Source organism: Coloeus monedula, assembly GCF_965178545.1.
Source record: "Coloeus monedula genome assembly, chromosome: 19".
Classification (NCBI taxonomy): Eukaryota; Metazoa; Chordata; class Aves; order Passeriformes; family Corvidae; genus Coloeus; species Coloeus monedula.
This window is the reverse complement of record NC_138799.1, coordinates 9,428,019-9,443,084: the sequence shown is the minus strand read 5'-3', so window position 1 is coordinate 9,443,084 and position 15,066 is coordinate 9,428,019. Positions and strand designations below refer to the sequence as shown.

General features: G+C 37.7%; 1 protein-coding gene across 2 annotated transcripts in view; it reads right to left on the bottom strand.

Moving 5' to 3' along the window:
* The window catches only part of CEP112 (centrosomal protein 112), a 157,982-nt gene that overhangs the window by 121,414 nt on the left and 21,502 nt on the right, over positions 1-15,066 (bottom strand). For both annotated transcript variants that reach the window (XM_082293982.1, XM_082293983.1), the window contains exons 9-12: positions 5,888-5,974; positions 3,928-4,027; positions 2,640-2,758; positions 1,460-1,603 (exon numbers count right to left, since the gene is read on the bottom strand). In XM_082293982.1, the coding sequence (XP_082150108.1) occupies positions 1,460-1,603; positions 2,640-2,758; positions 3,928-4,027; positions 5,888-5,974 (450 nt within the window). The remainder of the gene's footprint in view (positions 1-1,459; positions 1,604-2,639; positions 2,759-3,927; positions 4,028-5,887; positions 5,975-15,066) is intronic.

The following is a 15,066-nucleotide window of genomic DNA, read 5'->3' as shown; positions in this document are numbered from 1 at the left end:
TGAGCTCTGGCAAGTGGCTTCAGAGATTTCACAGCCACAGCACAGCAAAATTCTCCATCAGTGCGAAGCCAGCTGCTCAGTACGGGTTTGGTTTTCTGCGGGCAGAGTGTTGTTTGCTTTGGGGGCTTGGGGTTTTTGCTTGTTTTGTGGCTTTCTGGGGTTTTGTGGAGGGTTTTTTAATAATTAAAAAAAAAGAGTAATTTCTAATATATCATTGAATATAATTCCAGGCTGGCCCTGTACCCCTTCTCAGGAAGTTCATCCTTGTTCAGGGCACAAACCCCTCCCATCAGTTCTATAGCATTGGTGAAATTGTTCAGCCAATTCCACTTGCTAACAGCACTGACATTCCTGACAACATGAAATTCTGAACAGAGAAACTCTGAAATACCAACAAAAAAAATAGGAAAAAAAATCAGGAGAGAGAAAGGAGAGAGAGAAAAAAAGAAAACTAATTTCCAGTGACAGTCTAGTCTTTCATCTTAAGCCCTGCCTTGAACTCTGCCTTGTTTAATTATTAAATCAGAAGCTGCTCAGCAAGATCTGTCTAGTTTTGATGGTTCTTAAATTCAATCTTGCTGACAGACTGTGTCCATTTTTCTCTGTATTTACTGTTACCTGTGACATGATCTGAATGTTAATTTTTAAATTCAACATTCATTAATAAAGGAATAAATTTTGTTTGACATTTGTCTTTTCACTCATTCAATTTTCCTCATACCCCATCCTGATGAAAAGTACAGGATGCTTTTTTGAGGTTACTTGTTAATGTTTTTGCTTTCTGCATCATTTATATAACATCACAAAATCCAGATTATATCTGATTACATGCTTATAATTATTCTAGAAAAGAAATTTAATAAATTAGAATAATCAATACTTATTTTAAAATCCTTTTAATGTGATCTTTCATCTAACAGAAGCATTTACCCATTCAAAGAGGAGGTGAGTGAGTAAAGAGTCACATGTTTCTATGGAAATAGATGTAATATCTAAATCCTCTTGTATGGTCAACAAACCTGCAAAGACAAAAGTTCTGCTAACTTGAATCCAAAGCAGTGAGACATATTTGTAAGTAAGGACTGGTACTAAGAGATCTGTGTAACATTGATTGAAGGGCTGTACCTTGATTAATTTTACCTGGGGAATAACATCCTTGGTTGGACTGGCTGCCAGGACACTGCCCTCTCCCACAAGAGAACAACTACATTGCACTATCAAAAATAAGGATGTATGTACATGAATCACAGAATCATGGAATGGTTTGGGTTGAGAGGGACCTTAAAGATCATCTCATTCCACCCCTGCCATGGGCAGGGACACTTTCCACCATCCCAGGTTGCCCCAAGCTCTATCCAACCTGGCCTGGGACACTTCCAGTCCACTTGAACACAAACACATGGAATTTAAATATTTTAAGAGACGCTTGCTGTTGCGACAGGTTTACACCAAAACCTACAGTCGATCGTGTCTGCTGCAAATACTCCTCCTCCATCTTGGCCAGCCGAGCGTTGGTTTCCTCCAGCAGCTCCTGCATATCTTCCGTGTGCTTCTTCCGGATGTTGAACTTCTCCTTCTCCATCTCAGCCACAGCATCGTGGAGCTGCGTCAGGAAAAAAAAGCACAAATAACAAATGGCATCTACAACTAGCATCAAGAAGTGTTGTTACATTATTATAGCATATCAACAGAATCACTGGAAAGCCCAGGTATCCACATTTCTGTCCTCTCTGAAGATATTGTTTCTCTAAAACAAAAAGAAGACTGGCTGCCCCATTCCTGGAAGTGTTCAAGGCCGGGCTGGATGGGGCTTGGAGCAACCTGGAATAGTGGAAGGTGTCCCTGCCCATGACAGAGAGTTGGAATGAGATGGGCTTTAAGGTCCCTTCCAACTCAAACCGGTCTGGGATTCTACAAAAAAAAAAAACCAAAAAAAAAAACCAAAAAAAAACCAAAAAAACCCACCAAACAAAAAAACACCCAACACTGAAGCCTCAAGATCTTCAACACAAAGGACAATTTATGATTTATGATTATGATTTGGCTTTAAGAAAGCAAGAATTAAACCCAACTTCATTTCTAGATGCAGGGATGAAAATAAATTAAATTATACAGCACACTTCATGAAGGGAGGTGGGTTTGTCCTTTTTCTGACCCTCCCTCTCCTGAGAGGGGGAAGCAAGACAAATACTGACAATAATCTGGACAAAGGTGACACTGTCTCTCAATAAACATGCCCTTCCCTCTGCTTTGCTGCTGTCTTGAGTTGAACAATAAACAAAAATACACTGAAGAATTCATGACCCATTGCAAAACTAAGAGTTCAAAGGAATCACCATGCCAGCAGGTAGCAGCAGGTTTACCCAGATTACAATTCCATGTCAGGTCAACCAGAAACAAACACTTCCCTAATACATCCAGAGACTTGCCAGGAGGCCAGATGAACCCCAGAACAGGGTGACCAGCTGGGTGTAAAAGCATCAGCAAAGAGATTCTTGATTACTCCAGGAAAAAATAAAATCAACACAAAAAATATCCCTAAAACTCATTCTGTGTCTTTATTTCTTTGAGTGACAAAATGCATTACCCCAGATAAACACTGCAGGAGTCTGTCAAAGGAGGGAAGTATTGTTCATTACCCTTTTCTCCCACTCATTGTTCAAGGAATCATTGCTTTGCTCACACATCTTCTTCAGCTCCACAATCTGCTGCTCTTTGGCTTCTCTCACAACTTGGGACTCACGAACAAGGGTGTGAACTGTTAAAAATGGGAAAAAAATAAACAACCATTCAAGACCTTTGGGATTTTTCAGTGTTGGCAATAGATACAATCAGTTTATGCCAGTTTTCCAATTGATCTGGCTTTCTGATGGTTTTTGGCTCTTAAATACTTAATGCATGTGCTGCTTTAAAATGTAGCACTTAAATTCTGTGTCATTACAATATTACAAGGTGTTCTCTCTTTTCTACTTTGTTTACATAATATTTCAGAGAGAGTTTTCCTTCCTGAAGGAGTAAATATACATCAGCAAAATTCTGTATAACCACAAGAAAGTAGTTATTTTTAACCTGACTTCATGAGCATCCTTAGGAGAAAAGTTCCTGTGAAGGTTGAGTGCCCAAGATACACAAGGAAATTAAGTTCCCCAACTTAAATTGCAAGTGATGGCATCATCATTAGTGGAAAAAGCAGGTACATATTCACTTTTCAGGAGTGACTGAGGATTTTCATTACCTGGAACAGTGTGGGCAACTCCAGCTCAACTTGTTCCAGACAAGACCACCAGCCCCCAGAGAGAAGCCCCAGATCCCTTGTTGGACAAATTACTTTCCCAAGGAGCAGGAAACAAAACACATGGAACTCTCTCCCTTTTTGTACACAGATTACCAAACTTCTGTATTATTTTACACTGTGGTTTAGTCCATAGTGCAAAGGGACTCCAAGGAATTCTAAAAGAAACTAACACTGAAAAACTGCTGACAAGCCACACTCAAGGCGAGTTTTGTACTTATGACACACTCAAGACTACTCATGTTTGAAATCTCCTGCCACAATAGCCTTAAAAATAACCCATTGTGGTTTGGTTAAAATGTACTGAATGTATAAAGAAATGAACTTTGAGCCAGAGATTCCCAAAAAATTGAAATAAGTGGCCAAAATACTTCAGCAGCATCAAAGGAACTTTTTTTGGTGACGCTCATAAAACCTGTATTCAATATAATAGATCACAGGCCTCTTGGAACATTTGGGTTGGAAACAGCAGAGACAACTGGACAAGAATCTCAGGATCTAAAGGAAAAAATTAAATCAAGAGCTACAAATGATGAAGAAAGGGATGTCTGCAGAAGGAACATGCAAGCCCACAGCCACAAGAGGATGCAGTACAATACCACCACATAGAAAACAACCATGAGGACAAAAATCACCTTTTTTCTCCAGTTTTCTAATCGTCTCCTCAGATTCTTTTTGTTTCTTTAGGTAGGTGGACTTCAGCACATCTATTTCATCATTCTTTCTATCCAAAATCTGCAGAGAAAATTCAGAATATTTTAACAAAAGTCCAAAACATTCCAAACTACAGCCAGTGCACAAGATAATACACCCTGATCTCTGTCAAAGGTGCTGCCTCCAAGAAGTGCTCAGGTTGTGCAGGACTAAGTGACTGAACCTAAATCATTTTCCCAGCTACAACTGCCAAGTCATAAACAAAGGACTGGTTTAGACAAATGTAGGCAAAAGCAGATTAAAAAAGGAGTTTCATGTTCTAAGGTGGGTCTTTTTGTTTTATTTTAAACCTGGGTAAACCTGGTGTTGCTTTTGTTGAGTTTGGAACTTTCATGGTGCTACTACGGTAAACAGAAAAGATTTCCATACTTATGTTGCCTAATAGTATTTAAAAGCATCTAAAATTCTCAGCAGATTGAAGAAATATTTAAATAAGTTGGTGAACTTCATTACAGTCTTCTGTGCTTCACCAATTGAAATTCCTTGCATAGATCCCAAGGAACAATGGACTGGAATAGAGCAAGTATATGAGGGTAACTACACCCACATTTCTGTACAGGCTGAGTTTGGAAAAAACCAGCTTGAATACTTGCACACTTTGAGATAGTATTTTAATTTAAACTTTGTGTTTAAGATAAAGATTAAAGTTGCAAAAATTTTATAATGGTGCCCCAAATCTCTTATCAAACAGAAGCTTTCATCTTAAAACAATATTACTCCATCTGCAATAAACGTTTTGTGTCTTTAAAGATTAATACGACACTATTTAACCTTTTCTAAAATATCCAACATTATTAAACAACTTCAAAAGACAGAATTCTAACATCAGTTAGGAAGGGATGACAACTCAAGGGATGAGAAAGCATTTAAACTATTTCTTATTCTCACAAAGCTGTTTCCTTTAGACTCTCAGCTTCGCTCACTGCTTCTGCTCCGAAGCCTTGAGAACAGATGAGCCAAATATGCACCTGACCAAATATTAACATCCTCTCAGGAGGCTTTGATGTGTCACAGATTTGTGTCAACCAACTTCCTCCAAGCCTGTGACTCAGTCTTTAGGAAACAAAGCAGAGGCCCTGACTAATGCCGAGCTTACAGCGGGATCAACCGCAGTGATGCCGACGCCGGGATTGGGATTCCCGCCACAGCCCCAGGATCAGAGCCCTGCCGGAGGCACCTGGAATCTCACAGGATTTCACCCCACCTTTAAAACATGGGATTAAAAGCAACAGTATGGTCTGGGATAGGTATCATCCTCCCAGGCGTGGTGTTATGTGACACAATAAAGACAAACCCGGTGCAACCCAGAGACCTGGTGACATGTTAGTGCTGGAAGAATTAAGAGCCACATAAAATTTAAAAATGCAACACCATAAATAAAGGGCTGTTTCATGACCTGCCTCTGCTCTAAGACAGTATCCAAACAGGACAGCAAGCACTGCTGCTGTGTGAGCAGGAACATACATGATATATCCATGGGTTTTCCTACTCTTATATTTTGCATTTTGTCCATGAAAAAATAATTTTGTTCACATTCTTCTCTAATACAAAATTTTTCTCTCTAACAGAAAATTCACGAGTTTATGATTTCCCACAGAAGTTGTTATGCTGGTAAAATAGGTTGTCTTGTTCAAACAAACAAATTGCCTTGTATTTTTATCTCCCTTCTGCAAGTGTTTTCCCCTTTCTAAGTTTATGTTACCATAAAATATTCTGCATTCCTCTCAATTTATGCCAACTGCTGCCTACCATTTGACTTCCAATGAACATTAATAGCAATTGTGAAGAAGTTAAAGAACAACTGATAAATATTTATGATAATCATAGTCTCTATTATTGTTTAATATACCGCTTTTGGGAAAAAATACAAATACTTCTTACCTTTTGAACATCAGCATCATGCTTCTGTTGTAATTTCAGTTTTTCTTCGTGAAATTTACCTTCTGCTATTTTCATTTTCAGTTCCAGCTTTAGAAGCAAAACAGAATACACACAGAATTTAAATAAAGAATAAATGACACCAACGACCTTTTCATAACTTTTTAATTATTCATTTATGTCTTTCAGAAGGCAATGGTAAGTCACCAACAAAGAATTCCTATGAAAAAAATCTACATTCAGTTTCTCATTATTTTCATATTTATTTGATAGAATTGTTACGAAAGATGTCATCCTACAATATTTCTTCAGAAAAATGGATTTGTAGGATGTTTTAGTTGGCAATAAACACAACTGCTACTGCCCAGAACAAGCTATTGTCCTTAATTTAAATAAACACTTAGGAATAAAACCTTAATATTTCTGTTAATATACCAAGTTTGGTAAACTCATTTTCATTTCTTCTGGCAGGTGTTACATTTATACAAAGAATGTCCTTTAGCCCAGATGAACATTTGTTTTTGTTTGTTTTCTATTATTCATGGAGTTCACATTATAAACACATTTCCTTTTAAAGGTGACTTATGATGGGATTAAGGACTGGATCACTGAAATACATTTCCTGTTCTGCTTGTGTTCGTTCAAAGCTGTACTTGAACCCCTCCAACACAAAAATACATTGCCAAGTCTTACTTAGAGTCTAAGTTTTCATCTTTCAAGTATTTTTAAATCTCTTGCATGTTTTCAGTACACCATAAAAGGCTGTCTTCAGGACAGCTATGAGAGGAATTTCATGTTTCTCAGGGTTTTCTAGAAACCAAAAGTGACACCTTGAGTTCAGATTCAGGCTGTTCTACTCCAACATTTATTAATATCCACTGTCCAGAAAGCAAGTGGACTGAAAAGCTTCCCCAGGGGACAGACCCTGATCCCCCTCACTTTAGAAAGGGAGGACCAAACCCCTCCAGGAGATGACTCTAAGCAGTCTTTGGCCAACAGAAAACTTTGTGTTTGACTTTCAGGTGTTCTAAAAGGTGCTGAGGTTCCCCCACCTCGAGGCTGGACACTGCACTCACCATCCAACCATTTCCAGCTCTCACATTTTCATTTGGCTCAACTAAGAACCTGACTTGTAATATCTCACCTCACAGACTACAAAGGAATCAACAGCATTATTCATTCTGCCTTTATTTTCCATGCCCCTGACTAATCAAAAGTTGTCATTCAAGCAAGAGTCTTTATCTCACACAGACATACACTAAATACAGTATAAATTACCCATTTTTTCTGTGATTCATTTGTGTTACAGCTTTGTTGGGACTTGAAAACATCACAGCGTTATTGTGACTTGAAAACGTGAGCTACAAAAATCCAACTCAACAGCGCTGTGCAGTAAACGCAGAAGATTTCTCAAGAAGTGGAAAGAGAAGGAAGAGCAGAAAATTTTTTCATTTTCTGGACTCATCACCTGATACCCAACCACCACTTATTACACCACATATAAAGCAATCCATCTCCCAGCTGTTTGTACATAGTCTTATGCAAATTAATGGTGGGGGAAAAAAGTTATGTTGACAATTAATCCAAAGAAAATAAATCACATCCTCAGCTGTCAGCCAAGTCTTTTATCATCCCAAAATAAGCATCACGATAAAAATGCATCCTCTATTCATGAAATCTACGCATATGTACATATGAAAAGAAATATATGCGTATATTGCTCCAACAAAGTGACATTAGAGAAGAAAATCTTAGTACCAGGTGATGAATAAGTGTTGATTTAATAAAAAGAGCACAGTAATCCACTTCCAGATAGACAGCTTGTGAACATTCCATAAATAAATATGAAGGTCTCGTAAAAACACAAATACCAGAAACTAAACATGAAAGAGACTCCAATCTACTTGAATTACATTGAAAGCTTATGAATGACTGAGGTACAGCTTCTGCCCTCACACAGCTCCTAAATCCACACAAATTACATTTAAAACTCATTAATAATGTGAGAATGTCTGCGCTGATGGAAATGGATGCTTGGTGGTTTGTATCAGATGAGAGCTGGTCTAGGTTTTATTATTCTGTACACTGAAATAACACAAAAATAAATCAAAATCCAGAACTGCACTTGGATTAAAGATGGACATATATATATTTTTTCAAGTGCTGGTGTTTGTTCTCAGCCACAGGATGTTTTTCCCCAGGGTGACAACAGAACTCCCTGTACTTGAAGCTGGTTCCCACCTCTCATTAATCTTCCCTTTAGCACCACCCTTGCACTTGCACCAGTTCCCATTAACTTTAGTTCATTAATTCATTACACCACTTCCACTAGAATAGCCATCTCTTAAAATGTCACAGATTTGGGACTGATTCCCAAAAAGGAGAGCTAATTGCAACCAAACAACTGGGAAAAATGTGTTCAAGATACAGAAGTCAGCCCTTGATGAATGCAAATGCTGTAACAACAAAGTTGATTATTTTTCCTCTGAATATTATAAATTAAATAATATAAAAATCTCTCACATGAAAAATCCCAAAGACCAACTCCTCATCAGGGGAGGGCTGAAAAGGGGACACCTTCAAAAGCACTCAAGGTCCTTAACTTCTATAAACTTAATGTAGTTTCAGCACTTCGGGCACTTTTCTGCCCCATCTGCTTCATCTACAACTTTCCTAATTTTGCCCCTTCAAGACCTACTATATAAAGAAGTGTGAGAAGTCCCATATTAAAGTGTCTGAAATTCAATAGTTGATGTGCACATGAAGTTTTCAGCTAACGTTGAGAGGAAAGCTGTATTTGTACTGAGTTACCAGTAAAAAAAATAAATAAAATTTTTAAAATCTCCAGCGACATTTAAATTTTGTAATGGTCCACAGTTCCAACCCCACATGTATCTTCATCACAACTTCGGGAAGTGTTAATTTGAGCATTTGCTGTAAAAATAATGATATATTGGTTTAAAAATCCTACACTCAGTTTCTTGCATGGAAAACTACTGGAAAAGCCAGAAAACATGAGGACAACAACACAACGTCCTATAGCAAAGCCTTGAAGACTGGTTTCATTTCCAAATCTGCTTTTTAACCCACCCTTTCTCTGAGGCAGACTCCCAATCTCACTGCATACGTCGATAAAAAAATTGAGTCATGTAAACACATTTTATGCAGTGATCTCATTAAGGCTGGGGTGGAAGCAAAAGGGCTCAGCACTTCCCAGCTGGGAGTGAAATGCCTTCCCTTCCATTTGAAAGCTGAAGCACATCATTAAATACTAATTTCAATCAAGGAATATCTTTCAAATTAAAACCACACCACACTGAGGTGGAGCCTGTCCACAGATCCCAAATGTCAAATCTCAGCTTGTCCCAATTTCCTGTGGAACTGCTCTAGGTAACTGCATGGGCTGCTCTTCCATACACTGCCCTCTGCATTTCAGCTTGACCTTATTTATTAAACACATATTAAGAAACAAAATAACCTACAGCAGTACAAAGACCTTCATAACTTTTAGAGAAACCAGATAAAATCTGCTTTCCTAAGTCATTCACTTTGTTAAATGCAATTTACGGCGCTCGTGCTCATTGGTTTTAATATCTTTTATCACCAGTTAAGAGGCAGCAAAGAGTATGAAATTTATGGCACGTTACCATTCAGACAAGGAAAAAAAGAAGTGTAGATATTTAGCTATAGTTGGGAAGTTTGCAACTATGTATGAAACACAGCCATTGCTGTTGGCTGAACATCATTCCTTTGGATTTCTGTCATTGTTTATCCTCCTCACAAAGAGAATGAGGCAATTAAACCCTAAGGCCATGTAAACAATACTGATGTCAAACATCTGTGCTCTCCCTGTTATTTAAAGCCATGAAGGGTGGTAGCAACAGAGCTGCTTTTATGTGCCTAGTCACACTTTCTTCCTCTTAAAAAAAAACAAAACACCACCAAAGCCATCAAACAGTTACCTGAAAATGAGGTTTCATGGTACCACCGTCCTGATTCCATAGCACAGCTCAGGTGCTAGGAAAATCCAAAAACTGCCAGGCTTAAACTGACAGAGTCAATGCAACTGTCATAAACCTCCAGGGGAAAACCAAAAGGTGATCTCTCCTTTTTTCACAACAGAGAACAAACATTTATCTTGTCCCCATTTACAGAAATTTGTCGTAATATTTAAATACCTGATTTAAAAGCAAATCAATAAGTGGGTTAACAATATTCATCACTGAACTCCTGCCCACTTGTGTTCATTCCAGGGCTCACCCTCAGGCCAGGGGGGGCAACTTGGAGCTTTAACATTCATCAGATTGGGGTTTTTGGCTATTTGACAAAACAGAAATTGTTGCTTGCCAGGTTTTTTTTTCCAAGCCTGTGAATACATGGGGGAGAGGGGGAGGGAGGGAGGAAGCGAGGAAGGGGGAGAAGGATGTAAACAATAAATGAGAACTTCAAAGTAAGAACTAACAGTGTAGAACAATGACTTGTGTATCTTACAGTACATGACAAAAGTCATTTGTCTTGGTGTTCTGCAGCTGCTAAAAGAAATCAGTGCACAGCACACAAAGCTTTGATATTTCCACAGAAGAAAATGGTTTCTGAAAAAATATCAACAAACAACTAGAACTTTCTACTGAATTGTGCTTACTCAATTTGCACATGCAGGGTTAAAATAATAAATATTGATAATTTACACAGTGTTTTAAACCATACAGGAAGGCCAAGATAGAAGAGACTGTACTTGCAAAACAGCCAAGATTTATTATAAATACATGCTGACTTCAGACTAAGGTAATTTGGAACAGTGGATTTCACTTCATCATTAACAAGCTGTCTGATCTCATTGTGTTATTTCTGTATCAAACTGTACCGTCAAAAAATTTTTCAGATTAGCTTTGAGGTATATTAATACTTTCTACATTATACAGCATATAAGACTCAGAGTATTTAAAAGTAAATCACTGGTGTGAAAAACAGGAAAAAATCATATTTTGTAACAATATATTTGAACAGAAGTTTCTACAGTGAATGTAAATTTTAATCGTGTTGCAACTAATCTTCCATTTTCAAATGGAAATGCTGAAAACTTTGTGCTCAGTTTACAAGATGTGGAAAAAATAATGTTCACTTCCCATTTCAGAAAAATAAACAAATTTATAACTACATTTTGACACAGTACATCATTAACCACTCCAATTACAGCACTGAATCTCATCAATATTTTTATCCAATACAACGACTAAGGTGAAATAAATGTCTTGGAAAGTCTCTGTTGCAAAGAGCTCAGGGTAAACCAAAGATGGACTGAAATAAAAACAGCATCAAACAAGTGGAACAGCCAGAAATTAGAATGTAAAAAGCCCCTTTATAAACATGGCATTTTGCCCAGATTCAAAGGTCCCTCTACAAAAGTCCATGTTTATGATCTGGACTGTATTATTTGACCTAACAAACACTTATAATTCCCTCCACATATCTAACCTTCTTTGTATCTTTACTCTTTAAAAATACTACAACTGCTACTTCCAGTTACAACACATTACTCTTTAAAGAGAAACAAGATATTCACTCAATTAAAAAATTAATATGACATTGCCCTGTTTTTATAGCCACTAAAAATTAAAGGGTTTGTGCTAAATCAAATCTTACCAGCTTCCCCCATCAAGAAAAATCTGACTTTTTAAATGACACTGAAATTAATACACATTTGCTTGATACAGAAAAATAATTGAATGGGCAATTGTTCTTATTCATATGTAAATATCATTAGGCTCTTTCAAGAGTGAACAATGTATTTTTCATGGATTTCCATGTTGGGGGTGGTGGGAAGAAGGAGAAATGCACACAGCTCTGTATCCCAATGACTGTAATAACTGGAAATGGTATTTCTGCTTTCAAGGATGTTTTCTCTGGCCAATAAACATAACATGGATATTAGCACTACATCACATCATATTATTTAACAGCTTTATTTGCAGGGTCCCACTTCCACATGGAACAAACATCTGCCACCAGTAGGAGACACTGACATCAGGAAGGACCAAAAAAAGCTCAATGTATGTTTGGAAATTAAGAAAGCTTAGACGCAGCAGTATTAGATGCAATTTCATAAAAGCTCAAAAATGCAACAAACTGTATCTTCAGAACTGAGCTCAACTGAACCTGTGAACATGCAGGATTCACACAGATTTCAAAGGGATTTAGTGAAATACAAATATAATGGAAGATATCACTTGAGAATTTCACGGAATTCTGCATAGTGCCCAGTCCAGTGAATGAGTCTGAATACACTGAGTCAACAGTACTGACTTCTTTTCCCCAGTGTTATTCCTCTCTTTTTTTATGCTGTATTTTAGCAGATACTGAACTTTTTACACTCGTTTCAAGATCTCCTAAACCAGTCACAAAAACTGTACTTCCACCTTCTTTTCACCCGTGCAACATGTTGCAATAACAGTGTAAGCACTTACTTTTTCTAGTCAATGTCTTTTCTCCCTTAAAAATCAGAATCTGTACATGAAAACAAAAACCCTCAAACTTTCTTCCTTTTTTTTTTTTTTTTTTTTTTAAGAGAGAGACACTTTGAGGTAGAGATTAATCATGCAGCAAAAGATTAATTCCCAGCTGCTTGGCAACCATCTGGACATTCTACTGGTTAAAACACTAGTTTGAATTGCTAACCTACCCCTTTGATCTTTCTCAATGTCTCCAGCCCATATGTGCAATAATTAAAGACATAGTTCACAAACTATTGCAAAAAAATAAATAAATAACCGTACATGTACATCTAGATCTCCATAACCAGCCTGACTGGTATCAGGAATTATAAATCAGCAGTCAGTTCATGAAAACATGTCTCATCCTGACATCCACTGTGTGTCTCACACCAGTCTAGCAATAAAATAAGGTTTGGGGTTTATTACATCACATTCTGAAGAGTTATCAAAGCAAGGCAGGATGTGACTTCCTCACACAGAACACAATGGACAACTTGCACATGTTTTTGGGAACAGGACATTAATCAGCCAGGAATCATGTTAACAGCAGTCAAGATTGCTGTGAATTTAAATATGAACGAACAGATTCCTACTCAGGACAATTATTCAGTGGTGAGAATCAGTTTACAACTGGATTCTCCACATAAATCAGACCCTGCATTCAAAACAGACACTGGGGTTGTGAAGAAAAGGAGAAAATTCAAATGAACCAGAAAATAGTCCCTGTCACTGCTTGGAATATTTTCAAAGGGAAATAAAACAGTATTTTTACAACCAAGTTATCATAAAAAAAAAAGTTACAGAAAAGTGAAACTCATGATGAAAGCCAGAATTATGTCATATCTGCCTTTTCTTGTCTCCTCATATGGGCCACGCTTGTGTGAACAGAAATCAACACACGTTCTTACATTTTAACAAGAATATTCACCAGAATTAAAAACCTTTACAATCTTTATCCTTGGAAAGCAGCATGACATTTAGGAGCAGAAGTATTGGCTTGGACAGTCCCCAGCGAACAGGATGACAAAAGAAGGGGAACACCAAAAAGAAGAGAAGTGGAAGAACAGAGGGATAATAAGAAAAAGAATTCCAACACAGGAAGCTCCAGTTATTGTAAGATTCAGGTTTTGGGCCCACTCAAATGCTTTCAGAAAGTTCATCTAAACCACTCTCCTCCTGTTATTAAAAAGCACAAACAGCCCCATCACATGTCTGAGGAGGTTCCTTGTGCTGTATCCAGCTCTCCTGATTCCATGCACAGATGTTTATATATCCATCCACCAAAATTTAAACTCTAGAGACACACACAGACATAAGCACACACTTTTAATTCCATATAACACACAAGAGAACAACCCTGATAGATTTTGTTACCGTTCTTGGAAGATAGAAACAAAAATATTTCTTTTCAATAAGGAAAAATATTAAATTCATCACGTAGCTAAAGGCACAATAATGTTAATTTTACAGTGGTTTAATTACAAGAGTCCTTGTTTTAGGATACTGTCTCCATGTTGGGTTTATTTATTGTTCATAATTTGGCATGAACTTCATGTATTTAAATACCTCACTATGGAACAGGGCAATTAAGAGGAAGAAATCAAACCCAGCAGGACAATGCCCACTGATCACCATCTCCGGATTACAGGGACTCTTTATCTTCAAATGTTCTTTCCCTTCCCTTTTCCATGCTAACACCAGCCTGTGTTATTCACTCTCGCTCCCAACTTTTACAACTTTCTTTTCTCCCTGTATTCTTTCCCCTACATTCTCTGTATGGTCCCTCTTGGGGAACATCCATACCACAGCCCTCATGCAATTTGCTCTGTTTCAAGTTATAATCTCCTGCCAGATAAGTGAGAAGCACAGTAAATCTGCTGCTTTCAACACCTTCAATCCAGAGCACTTTTAGCCAGACCACGACTTAACTGCATCAGCACTGCAGATTTTATCTTAATGTAAATATATCACTAGATCCCAACACTTCTGGGCAGTAAAACCATAAAAATGGCTTGATGATCTTTATAAACAAAATTTGTGTCATGCAGTAAAAGGGAGTGCTCATTCCCAAAATAAAAGGATAAAAACATAAATAAAGATTACAAAGATGAAGGTCCTAAACAGCTTTTTAAAAAGGCTGCATCCTAAAGATAAGACTTCTTTAATCATAAACCCATAAAACACTCTTCGTTGTCCATCTTACTTCTCGTCCTCGATCCATGAAGATGTGTTTTCAGGGAAAAAAGGAAAAAGTCTTTTTCCCCACTCTCTATGTTCTCTGTTATCTTACACCACCTATCTTATGTCTCCTTTTCCTCTGGTGTTCTCCCTCTTCCTCATTCCCCACCCCACATGACAAACTGGTGGAAGTTATCCCAGGTGTTCTCCTGAAAACTCAGCCACTGCCTTCCCCAGAATTCCTCCTCCCTCCAGCTCCACGACCATTTAGTCTGGGCTGCTTCAGTACACAAGAGGCTGGGAAAGCACCAGTGGTTCCAGTGACCAAAGGCTTTATCACTGGATTCCCAAAAATCAAAACAGAGGAGTAACAGAAGCACAGTGATAAAGTCAACAAAAACATTGGAAACACTCAGTGTTCTCAGTTAACCCAGACAGATGAAGCTCCACAATTTATTGCACAAAGCATTGAGCTTGCCAGTTTGACTGAAAAATAAATAAATTAAGAGCTGG